Here is a 25,567-nt window from a genome sequence, read left to right as displayed (position 1 = left end):
GGCCAACGGAACTGCCAAATTTTAGGCAGCTTCCACAAAAAGTCCTCAATCAGAGGCAATTAAAAAAATAAAGCACACAGACATACGCTATGTAAACTAAATGCAGCTTCTTAATCTGCAAGTTTCACTGCCCTCTCTCCCCATTGTGACCTTTCTACGAACTGTATACTGTGTTCCAGATAACACAAGAGTGCCTCAAGAGCAAGGCAATTGAAATTGAAATAGGAAAATGAAATGGGTGACATTCTGCTTATTCTGCTTTTCCACTCATTTTCATTCAAAAGCAAAGACGACAAATTGGGCTCATTCATTTTGTTTTGTATTTGTTTTCAAAACAATTGTACACCCCTGTTCCCTTCTCCTGTCTTTCCACTGTGGAATAATAGCAGCTGGGGACACAGATGATTTAGAATAGGGAAATACCATAGAAGGGTTAAACCCACCCCGTGTTGCAACTCTGATCAAAATTGGCACTCCCCTCAGACCCTTAAAGAGACAGGTAGACTGATGAATCTTCTGTGTCATGTCTCTTTTGACCCTCAGTTACACACAAAATTAGCTGTACCATTTAAATGAATCAAGAGTGCTTAAATTTGGCAGGATTATCCCAGTATTTTAGCTATTTGTGTTGCTCAATAAACAAATAACTATGCAAAATACGAAACAAAAAGGGATCCTACAGCTGTGCTGATGGGGAAATTGGATGAAAGTTTTAAAACCTTATTTTCATAAGAGTCGAATCAAACATTGCAGGAGCAAGTGTTTTCTGCAACAGAACTTCTCCTTATTCTCCTTTCTCCACGGTTTGCAAATCTGCCCTGGAAGACCACTCAACCCTCTAGAGCAGGGGTGGCCAACTCCCAAGAGACTGCGATCTACTTACAGAATTAAAAACTGACAGTGATTTACCCCCTTTTGGGGAGGGGGTTTCAGGTCAGGGTTTTTCAGCTTTTTTTTAGGAAGGGAAGGCTCGTTTTTGCGGGGATCAGGTAAAAGTTGTTGAGCTTTTTTAGGGAGGAGGAAAGCACCGATTTTTGAGAATTCAAGCCTAAACTCAAGGGAGAAAGGAGAACAGCCACCAGCCACTCACGAATAAATTGCTGGGGAATCAAACTGAATATGCTCTGTCTTCCATTCTGAAGATCATGCAACAATGGCGGGTGGGGCCAGATTCTATTTTACCAGCGCTAAGGAAAGGGACCCAGTGATCAACCACGATCTACCCAAACCTCCCGGGGATCTACCAGTAGACTGCATTTGGGGAATGCACTGCACATGAGGAAGAGAAGAAACGCAAGGTCCACTATGTCTGCAGTTATGTTTGCATATAACCTCTATTTCATTTGTGCACAAAAATCACTGGATACAATACATAATGTATGAACACACTACCGTAAGAACAAGAAATTTGCTATTTATTGTATTTTGAAGCAGAAATATGCAGATAGGGTGGGGGGAGAATAGAAAACAAAACAAAAACCACAGCTCTCCAAACCTCATATATAGCAAAAAAATTCAGTGTTCATTTCCAGTCCTTGAAAAGTAAAACTGAAAGCTCTATCTATCTATCATCTATCTATCTATCTCTATCTATCTATCTATCTATCTATCTATCTATCTATCTATCTATCTATCATCTATCTATCTATCTATCTATCTATCTATCTATCATCTATCTATATCTATCTATCTATCTATCTATCTATCTATCTATCATCTATCTATCTATCTATCTATCTATCTATCTATCTATCTATCTATCTATCTATCTATCATCTATCTATCTATCATCTATCTATCTATCTATCTATCTATCATCTATCATCTATCTATCTATCTATCATCTATCTATCTATCTATCTATCATCTATCATCATCATCATCATCATCATCTATCTAAAGCTTAAACTCAGGACAAATATTGCAAAAGTGAAAAAATAATAATTGATAGCATCTTTACAATCAAGCAGCATACATTTCAGCATGGAGTAGCTGCAATTTTTATTAAAATTATTTTCCGTATGAATGTAAATTAATAACATCATAACAAAACTTACAGATTAAAGTAATGACAAGCTGTCTTCTTAACAGAGTTCCTTAATATAGGAGCTGAGCCATAAAATATTTCTTTTTTGCTGGCTCCATCTAATGGCCAACACAGATTTTACAAGATGCTTCTACACATTTTTGCAAGCCATTAAAAACAAAAAAGCCCTCAATCTATAGCAAAACATGTTTTTGATTAGGCATTTTTTTGTGGACCATTTCTGAACATAGGATTGTATCCATATTTTATTATGTTTAGGAGTTAGATCTGTTGAAATAATGGGCCTTAAGTTAATTATGTCCATTTAATTTCAATGTGTCTAACCCAAGCATGAGTTAGTTTTAGTAGAATCTAACATTAAAATATTATCAAATAAATTTTACAAATGTTGTAAAACTAGCAATTTTGCCGACTTTTAAAAAATCTTACTGGATTCATTACATGAAGTTTCGTTCACTAATTGATAATATATCCATGTATTTCCATCTTAACAAAACAATAGTTCTTAACTGAAAAATATTCTATGTTTATGGGTAACACGTATATCACAGAGTTATATTCTGTGGTGTGAATATGTATTTTTCTAATTCACTGAGGAAAAGTTGAATTCACAGACTAGAATCCAGTTGGTCTTACTAGTGCTGTTGTTCCAGTGGGAGACATCTTTCAACAGGGGAGAAGACTCCCCCTTTCTCCTGGAGCCCACGCCATCCCTTGAAAATATGCACTGGGGGAACGTTCTATAACAGGTTTTATGGGACCATGAAGAGGAGGGGGAGTTGGGTAAATCGTTCTCCTCCTTTCAAGGACTGCCCCCATAGGAACCTATTCAGATCCTGCAATCATCATCTGAGACCCCTTTTCTTGTGCCTCCTCCATGAGAGGTCCGGAGTGGGGGAACACAAGGGCCTTTTCTGTAATGGTTCTTCACTTGTGGAACCATAACTACAGAAGAAAAAGCTTTTTTATTTAAAAAAAAGAAATCTGTTGAACATTTCAAATATGTTGTCAAAATGGAAGCACTAATCTGGACAGGAGGACCCCAAAATGTAATAATAATAATAATAATAATAATAATAATAATAATAATAATATTTATCCCCCACCCATCTGGCTGGGCTTTCCCAGCCACTCTGGGCAGCTTCCAACAAAATATTAAAATACAGTAATGCATCAAACATTAAAAACAGGGCTTCCCTAAACAGGGTATTACTGAACTGGAAGTAAAATTAAAAAATAAATGCAAAACCCAATCCCAACCCATCCAAAGAAGTTACTTGCACCAATACTTCAGCTTCCCCACACATGATCTGTACTGAAGGTAGCTCAGATATTTATTTTCTAACGTTTATTCCTTGCCTTTTTCCATTATGGAAAGTGGCGGTATACATGGAATTCCTAGCAGGTCTCCCATTAGGTACTGACCAGACCCAGATGTGTTTAGCTTAAGCAAGGTTATGGCCTTATCATGTGTTTTCAGAGATGTGATGTCAGTGCAAACGCTGTTTGCTGAGGGGATATTGGGCTGCTCCACGCAGATACAGCATTTGATTTATCAGCACTTGACTTTAGAACACAAGTTCATTCACCTTGTGCCTTTACATGCTTTAAGAGAGTGAATGATGCCACTGGTGGGTTTTTAAAATCATATACAGTGGTACCTCGGGTTACATACGCTTCAGGTTACATACGCTTCAGGTTACAGACTCCGCTAACCCAGAAATAGTGCTTCAGGTTAAGAACTTTGCTTCAGGATGAGAACAGAAATCGTGCTCCAGTGGCGCAGCAGCAGCGGGAGGCCCCATTAGCTAAAGTGGTGCTTCAGGTTAAGAACAGTTTCAGGTTAAGTACGGACCTCCAGAACGAATTAAGTACTTAACCCGAGGTACCACTGTACAGGTGCTGGTTGAATGAAATGTTCCTCTGTGGCTGTGGAAACTTTCATATGAATTCAATCTGCAAATGGTCTGTGCCCACACACACAAACGCTACCATCTGATGCTATCATTGTCAAGCGCAAAATACATTTGGGTGAACTAGTTCAGTGAGTACATTCAATTGCTGAATATTTTCCTAACAAGCTACATTCAAGCATTTGCAAAATAATGACTTGCACTGCTCTGACTAGTTCTACAGCTTTCCAATACCCATATACTTCTTATAATATGCCTTCTTACAATGATGAAACTCTACCATCACCTTCTCTTTTTGCATCCCAAATATTCTACAGCAGCAGTATTTATGGATGTACAATCATGGATAGAGTCACAGTAATTTACGGTACTGCATATTTTATCGTCCTGTATATCATTCCCCAAGAATGAAACCAGCCTTGGAATAATGAGCAAGGGCTTGTATATTATTGGCATGTTGGGAAGCAGATTACTGCAGAAATTATAAGTTTCAAAAATTACTATATAAATCTATTTTCAAGGTGAACCAGAAAGTGTATCCCTGTCCCCCTCTCCCCATTCGTTCTGCACTCAAACTTGCAGTTCAGTCATTCTCTAGCACCAGCTGCTGAAAACACTTCTATTTGCAATCTCATCATGTGGGTATATGAAAGATATAGCCCAAATGGTGCCTTCAGTCAATTTAAGAGCTTGTCGTGGAATGTAGGAGAAATGTCAGTCTTGTACATAGGAAGGTTTTAGGCCATTCATAGTAAGTAAAAAGCACTGTCTTCCACAGTCCCCAAAGTTATACGATGACTATAATAGACCCTGGGGCACTGGTAAAATTTATACCTAGTGACTCACTGCCATTCGAATGTGGGAGCAGTAAGATCCACTCCTGATGTAGTTTCTGAACAGTTGAGCCCAACAAAGAAAACATTACAATGATAAATTATCTCTCTTTAGGCATTCAAAACAGCGTGTATAGGCTAGAAATGGGAAGGTGGAAAATCCCATCCCAAGTTCCCTAGTACGTTGTCTTATTTCCTAGCCTTTATGTATTTTGCACCAAGGTCTGAAAGGGGGATTCTAACTGCATTCAGTTGATCAGCGTTAGAATTCTCCCTGCAACTGGGAACCCTGGTTGGAATCGCCCTGAAGAGCTTCATGATTAACACTTGACGATCAGGAGAGGAGGTGGCTGGAATAGTGGGTGGGTCTACAGAAGGCACTCCAAACAGAGATGGACCTAAGGTCTCTTGCACCCATGGCAAGGAGCTGTATCAACACCCCCCGGACCAGAAACTCAAAATTTTGCTTTTCATTGTCTTTCATGCTCTGCCAGTGAATAATTCTAATAGTGCACAAATGTGCAGGCTCCTAGCTACTCTGAGCCCTTGGCAGGATCCAACCTAACCAGCCCCTGGTTACAACCCAGACTCCAAACGCAATTTGAGCTCTCACATGTGTGTGTGTGTGTGTGTGTGTGTGTGTGTGAGAGAGAGAGAGAGAGAGAGAGAGAGAGAGAGAGAGAGAGAGAGAAATCCTAAGTTACAGTTTCTGGATCTGAAGTTGGAAAAAGGACTGAAAACTTCATGCCAGATGCAACAAAGAAAATGTTCCTGACCAAAGCCACAAACTTAGCTAACTAAGCATCAGCTCTTCTCCCTTCTAACACAGCATTGCCACTTACCGTATTTTTCGCTCTATAACACGCACCAGACCATAACACGCGCGTAGTTTTTAGAGGAGGAAAACAAGAAAAAAAATATTCTAAACGAAATAGTGGATATATGATTTTTGTGGTTCATGCTGTGGCCACAGACATGAGATCTGACAGTGAGTTTGGAGTAGCCCAATGCAAAAATCCTGAGGATCCATGTGGATCCATGCTTTGTAACCACGGAGGAGGGAAGGAAGGGGAACCATGGATCCTCTGCTCACGACTGCAGCAGATCCCCCCCGCCACCCGTAGGCATTCCCTCCATAACACGCACAGACATTTCCCCTTACTTTCTAGGAGGAAAAAAGTGAGTGTTATGGTGCAAAAAATACGGTAATTTACTATTTTATGTATACCTGCAAATGCATAAACATTTCTCGTTGCTTTCTTTGATCATGTTACCTGCACAACTGGCCTACCAAGCCCTACTAATTTTACCATGATGTGTGCGTGCACATGTACATATATGCACACACATGCCTTGGACTTTGTATGCTCATACTCAACCTCCTCTTCACCACACTTAACTGTGTTAGATGTATCCTGGAAGATTTCAAGTTAGTGTGACATTGGGAGTTAAAAGTCAGCAGTGGGGTGGTGGGTGCAGGCAAGGTTTGTTTTCCCCAGATATTCTGAATAAAGTTGAAAGGCTCATAGATCTGTGGACAAATTACAGGTAACACCAAGCCCAGCCATGGCCAAAAGATCTTTTGCCAAACTGAAAGCAGCAACACAACTTTAGCTTAAAGGGTTAATTCTAGGACATGTGACAGGTTTTGCCTGTTCGTCTGAGACCTTGACGATAAAAGTTGAACATGATTAGTAACAGTACATTTGGTTTCCTTCTGTGTTTGAATAAATACCTCAGCATCATACTCCCAAAGTTGGTTTCCTCTCATGTGGTGGCACTTTAACATGATCACAGGACCATTGAGTCTAGACACATCCAAACACAAATCATCTGTACGAATCTCCTTGTCAGCCGTGTATGAAAATACCTGGAAGAGATAGGTGTTGACATTATTTTTTTTAAAAGTCTGTATTACTAGGGGACGTCCCGCCCCACTCTCACCCCACAGTAACACCCTCTCCTTTTCACCCTATGCAATCACAGAGTCCCATTTTCATCTTCTTAACACTGTTTCTGAAGCTACTTCTGCATTCTGTTCTGCACCCTCCTGAGCCCCAGTCAGTATGGCCACTGATTAGGGATTATGGGAGTTGTAGTTCAGCAATATCTGGAGTGCCAAAGGTTAGCTTGCTCTGCTTTTGAAGTGTCACTTCAAACATGGGTTTTTTAACTGCTGAAATGGTGACTGCTTCGTGCCCCTTTTAAAAATAAAAAACACACATTATAATGTGGAATAATAATAATAATAATAATAATAATAATAATAATAATAATACAACAACAACAATAATCTGTTGCACTGATGGAACATTAGGCTTAGCACTACACTGAATCCTGGTAGCAATATCACCACAACCTTCTGTTCTTTGTTCTTTAGGGAGAAAGGAGGGTGAGGGGAAGATAAGAGAGAAGGGGGAAAAAATACATACAAGGGAGGAAAAGTTATGAATTCCACACTGCCAGATGGGATTAAGGTAGTCCCAGGTCAGAAAAACAATGAAGACAAATTAAAGCAACCTATGTGGCAGCTATTTTAATTATTTACAAGACTCCCAATTACTTAGAATTCACCTCCCAATTGATTTAAAGTATTCTAATGAAATCTACAAGAAAGGTGGTTTCTCTTAATTGTTGAAAGCAACCTTTCGCCAATTAATTGTTGAAAGCCTTTGGCAAAGCATGCAAATTGAACTTGATTGCATTACCAATTAGGGAATGCATGCAAATCATACTAAGTTACCAATTAGGGTGTTTTAAAAGGGGAAAAGATTATTAAAAGCAGATTCAAGCATGTTTTACTTCCACATGTTCTAATATTTAGATACAATGCCCTAGAGCTTTTCGCAAGGCGTTTTTACATATGGTTAAACCCAAAATACACATGTGCAACATTACACTGGCAACTAGCAACTGATTTTAGAATGGCAAACACGGCGCTGAATGTTACGATTCCTGCCTCATCTTTTTTGGATTTCTAAGCAAGTCCAGCAATAAGAGGACCTTTATACCTTTAAACTGTGCTGGATCTACAAATTTTGCTCTATAGGGCATAAGTCTGCACTGCTGCCCCTCTTCCACTGCCTTCCATGCCCTCTCTCATCTTTGGGAGCCTACCCAGTCAAGGAAGCAAAATAAGGTGTTACGTCTGCAGTGGTCTGTGTTCACCTGAGCTTGAGTCTGGACTTGGATTCTGAGCCCTGTGTTCTGATTTGATAGATTATATCCAGTCATGTAACATGGTCAGGGTTTGGGCTACCGGTATTGGCTCTTAAACACTGGGCTACGATTTGCAGCTTGGGGTTTAGACAGCCAATCATGTTGAGAGTAGGAGTGGCCCAAACCTTCAGATAGATATGCTCCAAACGTTTTAAGGCCTTTGCTGCTCCTGGAATGAAGGAAGGAAGCCACAGCAGGGAAGCAATGGTTTCTCCAGGAGGTGTCAATGAGTTTTTCTGCAGCTCACTGGGCTGGCCATGCTCAGAGGTGTTGCCTAACTGAGCAGGAGGTGGAGTGAAGCAGAAGAGGATGGGCATACGACCTCTGATACTGGAGGCAGTACATACCAACACAGCTAGCAAACATTGATAGTCTCCACCCCCATGTTCTGCCCGGACACTGAGGTCCAGTGCTGAGGGCCTTCTGGCGGTTCCCTCGCTGCAAGAAGCCAAGTTACAGGGAACAAGGCAGAGGGCCTTCTCGGTAGTGGCACCCGCCCTGTGGAACGCCCTCCCACCAGATGTCAAAGAGAAAAACAACTACCAGACTTTTAGAAGACATCTGAAGGCAGCCCTGTTTAGGGAAGCTTTTAATGTTTAATAGATTATTGTATTTTAATATTCTGTTAGAAGCCACCCAGATGGGCAGGGTATAAATAATAAATTATTATTATTATTATAGTCGTGCCTGGTCTAACCACTCCTTTCAAAGCCATCCAGACTGGAAAATGTGGAAAGAGTAATGTGTGTACTGGCTTGATTTCACAATTGTTACAATGTGCTCAGTCTTAAAAAAAAAAAAACTTCCGCCAAAATTGTTTTGAAGGTAAAGTGAGCTTCATTTTTACCTGGTTTCCTCCCATACCGTGGCAGTTGAATATGCCAACTTTTTCATTTTCCTTGCGTCCCATGTTATCTAAGCACTGGTTCGTCTCAACATTTCTGATCTAGGGGTAAAAAAACAACCAAGAAAACTAAAGGGTAAAAATTGTTGAAAGATTGCTTAAAATAATTAAATAAATAATAATAATACTAATAATTGACATGTCACTGAAAAAAGAAGAAAATTATTTAAGATTAGGAACAGCATCAGATTATAGAAAGCTGACAGCACAATACTAAAAAATATTTACTTGGAAGTAAGTCCCTCTTTAGTAAGTAAACTCCTTATTGATTAGGACCATAGTGTTAGGCAATTAACAGTGTGGATGTTAGTTGATTAAACAACTAATTTGTTAAATTCATTAAATTATAGCTGCATAAATTTCCAAGTGGGGTAAGAAAGGTAAAAGGTAAAGGACCCTGGACGGTTAAGGCGACTATGGGGTGTGGCACTCATCTTGCTTTCAGGCTGAGGGAGCCGGCGTTTGTCCACAGACGGCTTTCCGGGTCATGTGTCCAGCGTGGCTAAACTGCTTCTGGTGCAACAGAACACCGTGATGGAAACCAGAGTGCACGGAAACACTGTTTACCTTCCCGCCGCAGCAGTACCTATTTATCTACTTGCACTGGTGTGCTTTTGAACTGCTAGGTTGGCAGGAGCTGGGACAGAGCAACGGGAGCTCACACCGTCATGGGGATTCGAACCGCTGACCTTCTGATCAGCAAAGCCTAGGCTCAGTGGTTTAGACCACAGCATCACCCACGTCCACTCAAGTGGGGAGAATATTATGAAAGAAAGAAAAAATGACACCTTGTTTTTAGATAAGGCATGAATTTGTTATAACAGATACTGTCTTAGAAAGGACATCCCCTCTCCTCTCTGAAGATGATGCCATCTAGCTACAGTATTTGTAAGTACTTAAAAAAAAATGTTTTTCAGCATTAAAAGTCAGTGATCCAATGATGCGTAACCCAGGACTGTGTTTTCTGCACAGTGGCCCACCAGTGACGGAATGTCCTACCCAGGAAAGCACAACTGGTACCACATGTTATTTCTGTGTGTTATGTTATTTCTGTTTGCCTAGGCCTTTGCTAGATATTAGTGTTGGGTGCTACTGCAAATAAGGAGGCTATGGGTTCTTTATCGGTAGAAATTGGCAGTTTTTAATAATTTGCTGTGTTTCATCTGCTCTTTTGATTGCACAGGCATGTTGTTTTTTTAATGTGTTTTAATTCCACTGCATCCTGCCCTGCAATCATATAATGAAGAGTGAGATGAAAGCACTCTTAATTAATTAATCAGGAACACCTTTTAAGTTAATTAAAATGTTATGAATTGATTAATTAGTTTTGAATCTAATTAATGAATCTATTAAACATTAAGGAACGTTGCCACATGGAAATCTCTTTTCACCCAGTTGATGTACGTAATGATTGCCACCTCCCAATTCTGAGATCCTCAGGAGATGCCAGTAGCCCAACTCATATCTCAGACAGTGGTATACTCAAACTATGGCTTAATGGGAACAAGAAAAAGGGTTGGTGCACACTGCTAAGGAGTTCCTCCTTTGCCATGGTTGGAACTTGGGCTCATGGTTTATTTTCCTTAAACAAAGGAGGAGCAGAAAGTCAAAAACAAACCATTGTAACCACTCATTGTTTGCTTTTTTTGGAGATAAATAAACCACAAGCTGGGTTTAAAAGACATAACTAGCTAGACTTTGTCTTCTATTATCCATGGAGTAGTTGGAGGTGTGACATAGGACCTTTTGAACAGTGTGCACTAGGATGTGGAAGAATAAAGAGATACACATGCAAGGCTCCTATTAGCTGCTTTCTCTTCTGACTGTTTCTTTAGAAGCTGTGCCAGCACACATACATGGTCCAAAAGGCTCCTCCAGCAGTATTTCCATGTTGATTCTACAGAGGATACTGAAAGCAATGCCCCCCTTTCCCCTTATTATTTGCAAAGCTATTGAACCTTCAACAATAATAGGGGGGAAATCTAATTGGAATTCAGAAGGATTGAATGACAGAATTTAAATCTGATTTTATCTAGACAATGTAAGCCCTCACTTTTTTCTAATCCATTCCTATTCACTTAAATCCTGTCAGGAGTTGATTATTTCTTTTTCTTAGCTGGAATCATTTGGTATGATTATGAAGTAAACCAGGGGACATCCTGAATTATTGGATTCCAGAGGAAAAATAATTAGACACTAAATATAGCCAGATTTTTAGTTCCAGAGTAAAATAGGTGGAGATAAAAAGAATATTTTTTATAATTTGATAAAGGGAAATTGGAAGCGTATATGAAAAAGCAAAGCCAGCTTACGATCTGTTGGACAGGAAAACGACTATGATAAAGACGCACAATATTACTGCCCTAATTTATGCCAAGTTGCATTCTACTTATAGGATAATTTTGTTTTTATAGTCTAAGATCGCTGGACCAGCATCCCCCAAAATAGCAAAAAATGTGTTGATGAAGCAGCATTTGACAGAGGGTGGCCTAAGACTGTGCTATATTAGTCTTTATTATTATGCCTGTCAGCTACAGTTAGCATTTCAAGCAGGTTTTATCAGAAGGAAACTGCCAGGAGAGAGAATGAGACCAATCTTATATTAAGTTTTGCTTAGCATATATTTTATGGTGGAGAGAAAAAAATATGTTAGATAAATGACTCTAACATAATTACTCTAATAATTATCAATCTTAAGTCTGTCTTAAACATAGATTTTGTGGCTTCAACGTCAAGACAGCTATTTTTTTACTTCTCACTCCCTGCCTCTGACTTTGCTTCATATAAAGCACGATGAAGAGTCCTGGAGAACTTGAACACTTGCTCACTAAAATATTTGGGGAGAGATCAGCAGCCTAGAGAAAGAGCCCACCACTATCTACCTAAAACAGCTGTTTCCGGTGGGGTCTTTTCCTAAGGTGTGCTTACCTGGTCAGCTTTAGGCTTCCCAGTACCCTAGACCTTTCTGGAGTGAGAATACCATGAAGACGGTCCATCTCAGAAGACTAATAGAGCCAAAATATTGCCCATGACTCTCGGGATTTCCCTGTCACTCAGGCTAGTTATCCTGTTGAGCCCCATATGACCTCAGAAATGGGGAAATGGTCCAGGCAGTTTTCAAGATTGCTCCTGTGAACATCCTTTTACCTGATCGTAGAGTGAATTTAGCTCCTTGGTTGTTTGAGAAACTGACAGCAGTGAAACAGCATGGTTCACAAGGAAGAGCACTGGTGGGAGAGGACTTGCAGTTAATCCAATGGGACACAACTAGAACTCAGTTTAGAGCCTACTCCAAATGATGGTATAGAAATGTTACTTTCCATTACAACTGCTCGAAAGTCAGTCAGCTGAGCAGTTCGGAGTAGTCTGAGGGCTTAAACATCTTGGCCTTCAGGATAGAGAGGAGGACTGCCTGGTGGCCTGTTGAGACTAATTTGCTAGATAATTTGTGGATAAAGCTGACTGTATCCGTTCCAACTTGGATGCTGTAATTTGAGCAGCGTTAGCAGATGTACCTTTGGCAGCTGCTTATACAGCTATATTGGAAATGTTTCAACTTGTGGAGCCTAAGAACGTGGACATATTTCTTGGAAAGATGAGACTAAGACCTTGCACTTCCTTGCTAATAAGAGGTGCCAGGGGAAGACTAGCTGAGTGAGCAGTGGGAATGGTAGATGCCTTCTTGCAGGTATTTGTAGCCCTAGCAAGTCTGAAAGAGGTAGTAGTGAAAGTTCCCTTAGTCTCATTGTATTGGGGGAGGGGGGAATCTAGCCAGTCTCTAATATTCCTCAAGGTGCTCAAAGTCAGGGTAGTTCCAGGTTTTCCCCCCTGGATGATAGGAATTATCTAGGTCAGAAGTAGCCAATGTGGTTTCTCCCATAAGTTTTTAGACTACAACTCCCATGGTTTGACAATTAGTTTGGCTTGTTGGGGATTAATGGAGCTGGAGTCCAACAAGATCTAGAAGGCAACACATTGGCTACCCCTGATCTAGATCTATTTAAATTTAGGTGGAAATAGGCTTGTTCAATTTGGTGGGTTATTTACATGAGGGGAAGTGAATCACTTACTGTTCTGCTAGACCCCCTCAGTAGCTTTTGATAAACAAATACACAGATACATAAGCAGGGCAAAATAACAAAAAATAAAACAAAACCCTGCTGCTCATCCCATTCCCTCTCCCATGGTTTTACTTCTATCTCAAACAACCAATCAGCATTCCCTGCCTACCAAGGATGCTCAGTCCTCATTATGACAGAAAGTCGTAATAAAGCTTAAAGTTTCATTTTTATTTTCATAAGTAGCAAGTAAAGAAAAGAAAGCAAATAAAAAAGAAGGGAAAGGGAAAAATAAATAAATGTTGATGTGAACAAAAGAACTCTCTAGTTTGTAATAACAGACATTATACATTGTGTACCCACTAATTTTAAGCTTTGCGAAAAAAGGAATATCATGATTTTCTTCACTCCAGTTCTCTGCCTTGCAAGGAAGCCATGGGTTCTGCTCACTGCAGGAAACAGATCCAAATGACAGTTGGCTTTTATAAAGTCGCTAGAGCATGACTAGATGACCCTCATGGTCCCTTCCAACTCTATGATTCTATGAATATAATCCTCAGAGGGTGAGCAGACGTGCTTCTCTGTTCCTGGAGGCTTTTGTTTGTGAGTTTGTTTTGCATGACAAACAGACTAAATCAATGAAGACTGCAACTCTAAGCACACTTGCTTAGGCTTAATTCTAAATAGACATGCTTAGCACACTGCATATTTCTGCATAACTGTTATACAGTGGTACCTCTGGTTACGAACTTAATTTGTTCTGGAGGTCTGTTCTTAACCTGAAACTGTTCTTAACCTGAGGCACCACTTTAGCTAACGGGGCCTCCTGCTGCTGCCGCTGTGCCGGTGCCATGTGATTTTTGTTCTCATCATGAGGTAAAGTTCTTAACCCGAGGTTCTACTTCCGGGTTAGCGGAGTCTATAACCTGAAGCGTTTGTAACCCGAAGTACCACTGTATCCTCTATTGCTGCTGTATTTTAAGTTTAGACTTGGCGTTTTCATCAAACTTGTTTCTCTCCACTTTCTTTAAAAAAATAAAATCCTGCTGTTGAAGAATGTACAAGACTTGCTTGTGTCGATGAAAGTTTTGTGCCAACAGTTACTATTGCTATTCCCTGTACAGCTGGGATGGGGAACCTGTGGACCTCCAAGTGTTGCTGAAATCTCCTGCTGTTGCTAGAGCTGGCTGGAATCCAAAAACATCTGGTTTCCCATCCCTGCAACAAACCTCATAGCTCTACCTGCAGAAGTCTGGGGGGTGGGGTGTCCTCATAAGCTCAGTGGACAGCTAGAAGTTGAAACTGACAAGCAATATTTATTTCACAGCTGCTGCTTGAAATTCTCCTCTTGTTTCCATAGAAACCTAGCACTTATTGGTGAAAATAATGTGTTTTTAATGATTGTTTTGTAACTTCACTTACCTTAGTTTCCCTGAACTGTCAGTTACGTGGCAAAACTCTCATTATTTCACGCCTATTAAGTGTGCCATTTAAAAAATGTCCTAGAATTATTATTAGGTTTCTTTCTCTAAACCTGGTTTCGACTGACAAGCCTTGGAGTGAAACCTGATCTGGCATTGTAATTTATAATTCTAAAAGTGGAGATGAATGTCATTTGTAAAGCAAATTTAAACCCTCCCCCTCCACTTTTTAAATACATCACTGCCAGATGTTTCAAACAAAAAAAATGTACAGCATTTAAGAATTAAATGAGATGAAAGTCAAGGGACGATTACAATAGCAAATTATCTGACAATTTGGACTGAACCAAATCTCCAAATTCTGGTGCCAGGTTGGGGTGGGGTGGGACGGGACACTTGAAAGCAGATTTCAAAAGTTTTAGCCAGATTCAGGAGGAGATCTCATGTCAGTGTGGTGTAGTGGTTAAGAGCAGTAGTCTCGTAATCTGAGGATCCGGCTTCGCTTCCCCGCTCCTCCACATGCAGCTGCTGGGTGACCTTGGGCTAGTCACACTTCTTTGAAGTCTCTCAGCCCCACTCACCTCACAGAGTGTTTGTTGTGGGCGAGGAAGGGAAAGGAGAATGTTAGCCGCTTTGAGACTCCTGAAGAGGAGTGAAAGGCGGGATATCAAATCCAAACTCTTCTTCAGTGAACATGGAAATGATTTCCCATGACTCACAACGCAAACAGATCTTTGGAGATGCGACTAAGCAATTGATTTGTCTAAAGTAGAAATAAAAGCCCTCCTTTCTTTTTTTTTAGTTACGGCACATATGCAATGCAAATCGTGATACTGGGAAACCATCTTTGTTTATGTTTTTGTATTGTGAAGAATCAATAAAGTGAAGGTTGTTTTTTTGGGGGGGGTTGGGGATACAATCCTTCAAGTCACCTGCAGTTTCTCCTCCTGTTCTCCTTTCTTAAACTTTATGTGTGGCCGGAGGAAGGACTGTAGAGAGGCCTCAGGCATGAGACACTCTAGGATGAACTGGAGATATAGCTCTAATCCTCTCATGCAATGAGAGAGAGAGAGTTAGGATAAGCACACTAGCTCTGCCGTGGACTCCACACCATCCAAGAGTTGGAAGGATAAATTCTACAGTGAAGAACATTTTCAGTTTGTGAAGGCCCCTTTCACACATTAAAACCTTGATTTCCCAGGCCTCCAAATTACTCAAAGCACCTACACACAGCTTCTGAAGTTACTCCTCCAACTTGTGAAGAGCAACATTGATATTGATAGTGGAGTTAGAATTAGAGCTCACAAACTCAACCTTCTTTTTCTTCATCACATGAAAAACAAAATGTTAACATATTTTCAGAAAAAGTTACTTAAAAGTTACCTAAATGTATAACATTTAAAGTGTCAAGGGCTACACAGGAAACAATTAAAACGCATTGGGCTCATTTCAGATGATATTTTTTTAAAAAGACAACAGCAACCAAAAACCATCCTTATGCAAAATAAATAATTCATACCTCTCCAAGGGAGTAATATCGTCGGGGAATCTGGGAGTCTGGATAGACATTTTCTAGGTACCATGAAAACGGTTTGCATTTTAAGTTCTCTCTCAATGCTTTTCTGACTGATACGTCTCCATAATCCACTTTGACAACTCCTGTAAAAAAAAAAAATCGGAGGAAAAATAGTAATTAATATTCATATTCTTTTAAACCATCCCCAATGACAATGAGTAGTTAATTACATTTTTTAAAAAGCTTACAGTACACTAATGATATTCCCAATTTACCAACCTCCGTTTCCCTATTTTTGTTATTATACGTGCATAACTTTCAGGCAAGCGCTTCATAAACAAATGTTTTATTTATAGAATGAATATATTATATTATAGATTGAATTCCCCATTTGTTGGGGGGGGAAACAATTTCCTGTATCTGCTGCAACACTAAAGTGTCATGAAATGGAGAAGAGATTACCAACTAGCTTGCTATCTTTAAAAAGACTTTAGAAAAAACTTTGCCTACATGCACATTTGCACTGCAATTGCCAGTATTGTTTAATTTCGTATCTGGAAAAGTGTTACAGAAGTGATGGTACCAGCATAGACAGGCAATTATTGTAGCCTTTACACCATCAGGTGTTGTTAGCATAAATGAATCAGTTCTTTTTGCATTTATGTACGTTTCACCAGATCAGTCTTCTGACAGTTTGTGAACCCTGATGAAAAAGGAAAGTATGGCAGATATAATTGTAGACTAGCCGAGCTAAGGGGATGGGGGGGGGGGAATGTGATGGAAATTGGAAAAGTATATATGCACGTGGTTGCTAGTTTCATACTGTTAGGTCAATAAAAAAAGATGCAAGGAGCATGCATCACTGAAAGATAGCTGCAGATGCATGAAGGCTGTTATCACCTTAACAACAGCTGTACAATTTCAAGGGCTCTTGACCTGTGCAACATGCTACACACCACCAATGCGAGATGCTAGTCACACTACAGTGTAGAAGCTGCATGTGTATGGCTAAGAGCCCTTTAGAGTTGACCTTGTGGCATACTGACCATGAATGGGTGATTTGGGCAGCCTCCAGGTAATTGCCATCACATTCATTAAGCCTGCTATAACTGTTCCCTATATATAATCAAAGAATAGATGGCAGCTTTTCACAGTGCTTGTGAGCACTGGTTTAAATCATGTATTAGGAGGAGGCCTGTCATATTAAAAAAAGCAGCATTTGATAAAAATGATCTTGCAATGTACTTTTCAGTGGCATCAAAGTGCAAGGAATAGTTAATGTAACTTACTCCCCTTTATTTTCAGAAAAAGGGCATATATAATTTATTTATACTGCAATCTGCAGTGCACAATTAAAAAAACCACACAGCGTCTATCACAGCACATTACAATTGCTACAGCAGGCAGAAATATCATTATGTGGTAAGTTGATGCCTGCTGCAATTTCTAAGTGGTTCACAGGGAGGAAAGTTTGGGAAATACTTGCTTTTTTTTGCAAAAAAAAAATGGCGGGCAGAACTGTTTTCAGCAGACGACAGTTGCCTTTCTGGTTTCAATAGTGTAATGGTTCTAAGGGTTGCTCATGCGTAAGCCGGTGCAAACACCTGGCTGGGTTGCCTGAGTGAACCTTTTCTGTCCGGACAGCCACTCACCTGTGGCTGACTCAATCGCTGGCAGAATCCGTCAGTGGGCGTTTCTTAAACTTCTTCCAGCAAAGAAGCTCTTTGACGCCTAGTCTCCTCCTACTCTCTCTGCGCGAAAGCTTTCTGCGCAAGGAGGGCGTAGGCAGCGGAGGACCCCTACTCTCCCCGCTGGTCCCCGGCAAGGAGTCATGGGACCGCCTCGCCGCTTCCCCCATCTGCCCCCCTTCTCCACTGGTGCTACGCTGATTCCCTTCCCCAGAAGATGGGCTGCCTCTCCCCATCCCGGGACGCTCTCTGGAATCTCTCTGGATTTTGCTCTCTCCCTCTGGCACTGATGGCAGTTCCCTGACAAATAGGAACAGTGTTTCAGATTTCTAGTGTCACTACTTGGAAAGCCTGAGTTAAATGATCACAAGGCACAGACAAATTTTGAGGGGAGACCAAAAAGCAAACTGAAAGTATAGGGTTTTTTGTTTTTGTTTAAATAACAATAGGGTTTTTTTTCCTCGGTGCTAGTTAAAAGAGAAATTAACTGGTAGCTTAAATACGTTTAATGAAATGCTGACTTTTACACACAGAATCCAGCAGGTGGAGCTATTTTCCCACAAAAAGCCAAAACTCAACAATATATAAATCTTTCGATGAATTTTCAACTAGAATAAATCTGCTCCCAGCAAGGATTGCAAAACCCACACACAGAGAGACTCACACACAAAAATGTCCACATCTTACTCAGGTGAACGCGGGTTCAGTGAAATCAGTATGCTAAGCTGTGCAGATGATTTTGTCTAAATTTCAATATTGCTCTTTGAAAGAAAAAATTATTGTCATCGTATACACAAACATTTACAGATTTTAGATTCAAATATTTAGCCTTGTAAATGCTATTAATAATGACGCTTTGGATAGTGTCAGACAGTGCAATCAATAGGCAACAGTGGATGCGCACCTGACCCATACACCTGCTTTTCATGCTTCCTGAATATTGCGTGTCAAAGCCCCAAGCCACCCCCATGAGAATAAAGACACAAGGACACAGAATTTTAGGTTAATGTTAATGGGCAAAATTTAGGCCACAACTTTATTGGTTACAGAATGTGAGCAGTATTGGCTTAGGCATTGGCATCAACAGACTCCTGGCCGCCTTGTGGGGAGCCTGGTAAGGGTAAATCACCAGTAGGGAGAGCCCTGCCAATGAGGATCGACTTGAGCATCCCCTCACTTCCCACTGGGGTCGTGGCATGGCCCTAGCCCCTCCCCGGGCTTTGGATGAGATCCACACCCCTGGATTCCTTTAACGGAATACCCTTGAGCACGGAGGGGCAGGTGAGGGCCGCACCTCCCTTCCCCCACACATTGCTATTCCAATGCCTAACCACCAAGCCTTACAAAGTTATGACGATTGCAACAAGGTAGGTGAAAACCAAGTGGCCAGTGCCAATTTGCCAAGTGGTAAAAATCCTACCAAGTCCCTCAATGGTGACCAACCAAAGTCCATAGCAAGGCCAAAGGCACAACCTGAGAAAGGGCGGGAGGGTGGGAGATCCATGGTGCGAGGCTGAAAAGGGGCAACTCAGCATCACGCTGTGGTTTAAATTGGCCCCAGCCACGCCCCCCAAGCCACCTGATTGGCCGCTTAGCTTACTGGCATACCCGGGCCTCTCCAGCATAAGGCGGGATGCACTTCCACCCCCCACACTGGGGGAGGCGGCTTGGTGGTTCGCCTGCAATGCGTTTCCACAAAGAGGTAGAGCCAATTTGTGCAAAAAGAGAAGTAGCCTAACTTTACTATGGAAATGTGTGGGCATCCAAATAGATAGGGTTGATCCATTTGAGCATAGAGCAGGCACATTGCACTAGGAACACACATGTTAGTTGCTTATCCAGTGTGGCTGCTTAATCATAACATCCAAAGCTACTCTGAAGACTTTATGCTGTCAGCTCTGAGCTCTCCAGTGCTGCTGCTGTTTGCCTTTGTCTATGCCAGCAAAACAACACTTCAGTGAAAGTTCAACAACAACAAACAAGCAAATCCTGATTTAGGTGTGCTTGAATGATGCACGGTTGCACACATGCACACAGCGCCGAACAAGGAAGTAGCCCCAAAACATCCTAAAGACGTCATGAAAAGGGGTAGAGCAGGGGTACAGCAAGCTAACACACACTCTGCCAATGTGTGCAGGATTCTGGAATGGAACTTATTTCAGGGTAAATGACACATATTGTGGAAAAATAGGTCCAAATATGAATCTTCGCGCGGGGGAATTAATTCAAGATTTATGAGGCAATGGGACAGAATTAATATTATTAAGGGACAATCAGAAACTGACACGGTTTGGAAATAGACAGAGAGGTGAGGGTAGAAAGGTTCAGGCACTAATAAGATGAGTGATGGCCTTGCTGTAGAATGTTAATTCAATCATGTTGGAACTCCTCAGGTTCATATGACCAAATACATTTTGAAGTCTGAACAGTACCTAATTACAGTGTGACTCAGAACTTATTCTGCAGCTCTATATCCAGGTTTTAGAGTCCCTAAAGCTGGGTATTTAGTACTGTGTCCACTCCTCCTTAATATCTTATGGGAGAGGGTGCAGGACATTTGTCAGTTCAAAGGTTACATTTCCTCATAGGCAGCCTTCTGAAAGCTACAAGCCAGTGGCAGGCACAGGCAGGGCAAAGAATGCTAATGTTACAATTACAGGACAAGCTTGCTTCTATACACACTAAGACATCCCTCTCTACCCTCCATCTAGACAAGAAGCAGAGTTCACAGACACATTCCAGCCAGGCAAAACCACTAAGGTGTGTGCAAAGGAGGACTTGTAACTAGGATGTGGATGTGGCCTGGGAAGAGTCCTGAGGGTCATACAGAGACATATGGAGGGCCACATTTTGTCCCCAAGTCTGTAGTCTCCCATCTCTGCCACAAAATGTCGAGTGAAAAGTGGCCCTGGAAAGCAGAATTACTATGCAAAAGCTCTTTACAGAAACTGATGACCCCCCTCAAGGCGGGTTGATTTGTTGGATGAGAAAATATATGATAGGGAAGTGTAAAGTAGGATAATTAACACAGGTCCAGGGATTAAGAGAGAACAACTAGGAATCCATCAGCTCACCAAGTGGTTAATGCTGAAAGTTTGCTTGCTTCTCAGAAGTCTGATAAAGTACAGCAGCATAGATTACTATGGCTGACTTTGAGCAGTTGCTGTTGCTCTATCCCCAGTTACAAACTTGTTCTGTTGTCAGGACAGAAATGAGGACTTATCCCTCGATGCATTGCCACAGTGCTTTATCGCTGTTTCCTGGGTCTTTGTTTAGGGAAGGAGTAAGCTAATACATTCACACAGACAAAATTTTATCCATACCAATGGTGCTGTTTCAAACAGGTCAATAAAACATTTTTTTTTCTTTTCTGTTTCTTCTACTTCTTCTTAGGAAAAAAAAACTTTCTACAGAAGGTCATGTAACTGGTTATCTTTTTGACTTCTGACAGGAAGGTGTTCCACAAGGTGGGCACCACATTTACAAAACTGCTGCTTTCACATGAAGCATAGAAGTCATTCCTGCTGCCTAACTTTATGATGATCTTCTTCTACTACTACTTCTTTTTCTAATATATAGACCGCATCTTGGCATAAAACCATCAAAGTTGTGTACACAGTAAAAACAGGATAAAACACCGAAAGACAAGCTCTGAGAGCAATCAAATCAATTCAGCAAATGCTAAAACAATAAAAAACTCATCCATGCAAACTCTAAAAACAACAAAAACCATCTAATCAAATATAAAATTGATCTTCCATAAATGATTGTGCTGCACCTCAGGGAAAGCCTTCTTTAACAACAACGAAAAGGTATTCAGTAGGTGCCTAAATATCATAACAGCAGATGCCTGATTGTGGCGGATAATTGATCTCAGGGAACAGGAGCTGTAATGCTAAAAGCCTGGTTTCTCGTACAGGGTAAGCACACATCAGAGGCATATGGTTAATTATGTTAGGGTGTGAAACCTAAGACGCTGGCAAGTTAGCAATGTCATGTGACTTTAAGTAGTCAAGCTCGTTAAGTTGTTAAGTTGCTCAGTATATAAAGAGTGTTTGTTTTCTCTGCCTGCGGGGCGTGAAGCAAAAATGTCTGAAAGCTCCGGAGGTGTTTCTGTTATCTTTCTGCAATAAACCTGTCTTTGGAAAGACAGGCTTCCCTGTGTCGTTATTCCTTTGCTACTGAGACTCTGAAGCCTGTACTGCAACAAGAATCTCTGCACTGGGCTTAATTAATACTCTGCAAAGAGAACTGTTGCTGGTTGCGCAGCGGAAGCATTTACTGGATCAGTACACAGACTCTCTTAGGTTATGGCTCCTTCTACGTTTCTACAACTGTATTGTGTGCAGAGAAAGTGAAAGCAGCTTTCGAATGAGAGAAGACCGGCTTGGTCGTAAATCCAGCTCTTAAAGGAACTGAGAGGCTGCAGAAAGTTGAGAGAGCTGCGTAAGTGAAGATTTACAGCTTCATTAGCTGCAAAAGGCTAGCTTGACCTCCCGTTCTGTTTTTGTTTTGTTAATAAAAACAGAGGACGGTGGTAGGTTGCTAGTGAAGAGACGGAGGGAAAAAAGTTTAAAAGGCTTCAGAGGAGGCTGGAGGCGTCTGAAAAGTGAGTAAAACAAATCCCAAGGGGAAAGAGAAGCAAGGGCACACAGAGGGAGTAGCAGCAGACCCCAAGAATGGCAGTGGAAAATTTCCAGGTTCCCTTTACAAAGTTGAACTCTGCTAATTACGTGCAGTGGTCTAAGAGGGCTCAAGTCTGGTTGGAAGCCAAAGAAGTGTGGGCTGACTATGTCCAGAGGCGAAAGCCGTTTGTGGCTGTTGCAGCAGATGCCACAGCAGAGCAAGAGGCTGCTGCACATGCTCAGAACAGGGAACATGATAAAATGGACACTAAAGCTAGATGCATGTTGATGGTATCGATAGACAATTCCCAATTACCTCATGTGGAAAATTTAAGGTCTGCATTTGAAATTTGGGAAGCTCTTAGACGAATTCACCATAGAGCCACGCCCGGAGAGAAGGTGAACATTATACGTGCTTTGTATGAGTTGAAACTGAAGCCAGGGGATAGTGTGGTTGAACACACGTCACAGATGACTGAGTATTTCAACCGACTGTCATCTCTAGGTGTGAATTTTCCTGAAAATATTAAAGTTTATACTCTGCTTAGCAGCCTGCATGCAGGGTTTGAAAACTTAGTACTAACTTTACAAGTTTTGCCAGAGGAGCAGCTGAATATGAATTATGTGACTGGTAGATTGTGTGAGCAAGAATATCAACATCATCGAAAACGTATTGATAATTCAAATACCCCAAGGGTTGGATGTTCAGATAATTCCCAGCGTGGGGGAACTAGCAGGCAGAGCTGTAAGGAAGCCTCACAAGTGTCTGCTATGGCCAGCAAGTCATGTTTTCGATGTGGCAGCAGGTTTCATTTGATAGCAAAGTGTCCTGAAAAGCAACAGGAATTTCAACAGTCCAAGGTCAGTTTCCAGAGCTACAGGGGAAGACGAAGTGAGAGCTACAAGAATCAACGATCCAGAGGGGGAGCAGGTGCTGATAAGGGACTATCTGCAATGGCAGCACAACAGAGTCCTAAAAGGAGCCAACAAACCTTGAAGTGGATAATTGACAGTGGAGCCAGTCACAGTTTAGTTCCAGCGACATCTAGTGGCAGCTTGAAGAACTGCAAGACATTGCCAGTTGCAAAAACTGTGACTATAGCAGACAATAGTAAACGAGAAATGAGCCTTAAAGGCACAATTTATGTTAATTGTTTGCAAACTAACCTTCCTGTTTTTGTTCTTCCAGGAATGAAGAATGGACTTTTGAGTGTGTCATGCCTGGTAAAAAGTGGTTTTAAGGTTGAGTTTGAAAATGATGTGTGCACCATTTCGAAACAGGGGAAGGAGCTAGTTAAAATTCCCTGTGAGGATGGGCTTTTTGTTTTGGATGAAGAGCAGTTAACAGCAGGTAGATGTTCAACAGGTGAAGCGCAAGCTAAGTGTGTAAATAAGGCTCCTCATACAGGTTGTGCACATCTACTACACAGAAGGTTAGCTCATATATGCTTTAAGTATGTAAGCAAGATGCCAGATTTAGCTGAGGAGTGTAACATTAAACCCTGTCCAAATTTTCTGGATTGTTGTGCTTGTAAACATGCTAAGGTTAAGACATGTAACTATCCTAGATCTGATAGAGTAAGCAAGAAACCCTTTGAACTTGTGCACACAGACGTGTGTGGCCCTATGCCAGTCAAATCGCTTGGAGGTGCGAGATTTATGCAAATTTTGGTGGATGATTTTTCAAGGGCTAGTTGGGTTTTCTTTCTGAAAGAAAAATCGCAAGCAGCTTCCATCCTGATGGATTGGATTGAAGAAGTCGAATGTAAATTTGACACCAGGGTGCGTAAAATACAATCAGATCGTGGTGGGGAATATGTGAACCACACGCTGGAGACGTGGTTAAAAAGGAAAGGTATAGTTCATAGACTTACCAATCCCTATTCACCACAGGAGAATGCAGTTGCTGAAAGAAAATTTCGAACATTACAGGAAGCCATTGCTGCTTTGCTGTTTGATTCTGGACTTCCACAGCGGTTTTGGGCTGAGGCTGCACTGTATGCGAATTATACTTTTAACAGAGTGTACAATAGCACAGTAGGCAACACTCCTTACTTCATGCTATTTGGGAAAAAACCAAAAATTGATCATCTAAGAGTTTTTGGATGTCGTGCTTATGTGCTGGTGCCTAGGGCACAACGTAGGAAAGGCGATCCTAGATCTAAAGAAATGTTTTTCTGTGGTTATCAAGCAAACACAAAAGGTTGGAGATTTGTGAATGTAGAAGGCAATCAAACGAAAATCACAATCAGCAGAAGTGCAGAATTTTGTGAACAGGATGGTTGGAATAAAATTCATGGAAATCCTGACATACTATTTGACGTGGTGAACAGTAACAATGAAACTCAGGCCCCAGGGCAGGTATTAGTTCCAGAACAGGCTGAGGAATTTGAGTCTGAGGACAAGGGTGAGAAATCGTTTAGTTCACCCAAGTCTGTAAAGTCAGAATCTTCTAGCTCTAAAAGTTCACCTGTACAGCAAGAGAGTGTAAAGTCAGAATCAGAAAGTTCTTCAACTACTAGTGACAAACAGGTGACGACTAGTGATTCTGGGTCAGAGGGGGAAACTGAAGGAACATCACAGGAACTGTTAAGGCGTTCCAAGCGTGCCAACAAAGGTATACCTCCTGAAAGGTACCAAGCTATTAGTGTTTGGGCTGGTTTGGCAAATTGCGAACCTGAAAGTTTTGAGGAGGTTGAGCAATTACCCCAGGAGGAGGCCAGTAGGTGGCGTGAGGCCATGCAAAAAGAGTTGAATTCTATGAAAGAACTGGGTGTGTTTTCCATCGCCAAACTGCCAGAAGGTACCAAGGCAGTAAGTTGTAGGTGGGTGTACAGGATAAAGACAACAGCGATGGGGAAACCAGAGTACAAAGCAAGGCTTGTAGCTCGAGGTTTTACGCAAAGAAAGGGGTTACATTATTCCGAAGTCTATGCACCCACTTCAAGGAGTGAAACCCTACGGGCACTATTAGCAGTTGCTGCTCAGAAAGGGTTCAAAGTGAATCAATTTGATGTCTCTACAGCTTATCTTCCTTCAGACTTGGCTGAAGAGCTCTATATGGAGCTTCCGCCAGGATTGAAAGTTGGTAAATCAAATCAGGTATGGAAACTACATAAATCTATTTATGGACTCAAGCAATCTGCTCATAATTGGAATGAGTGTTTGAATGACGTTTTGGTAGGCATTGGTTTTAGCAGGAGCAAGGCTGACAATTGCTTATATTTCAGAGGTTCAGGAGATGCTCAAGAATCTTTGCTTGTTTATGTAGATGACCTGATTTATACTTCAAAGACACAAGAACAAGTAAAAAAACTAGCCAAAGAGTTAAATAAACACTTCA

General features: G+C 41.1%; 1 protein-coding gene across 2 annotated transcripts in view; it reads right to left on the bottom strand.

Moving 5' to 3' along the window:
* GALNT13 (polypeptide N-acetylgalactosaminyltransferase 13) overlaps positions 1 to 25,567 on the bottom strand; it is a 164,675-nt gene that overhangs the window by 18,668 nt on the left and 120,440 nt on the right. For both annotated transcript variants that reach the window (XM_083709486.1, XM_083709487.1), the window contains exons 9-11: positions 15,915 to 16,054; positions 8,860 to 8,958; positions 6,529 to 6,663 (exon numbers count right to left, since the gene is read on the bottom strand). In XM_083709486.1, coding sequence (XP_083565612.1) covers positions 6,529 to 6,663; positions 8,860 to 8,958; positions 15,915 to 16,054 — 374 coding nt within the window. The remainder of the gene's footprint in view (positions 1 to 6,528; positions 6,664 to 8,859; positions 8,959 to 15,914; positions 16,055 to 25,567) is intronic.

The sequence above is a fragment of the Podarcis gaigeae genome (assembly GCF_964106915.1).
Source record: "Podarcis gaigeae genome assembly, chromosome: 1".
NCBI lineage: Eukaryota > Metazoa > Chordata > Lepidosauria > Squamata > Lacertidae > Podarcis > Podarcis gaigeae.
The sequence above is the reverse complement of the archived record's forward strand: the minus strand, read 5'-3'. Positions and strand labels throughout refer to the sequence as shown.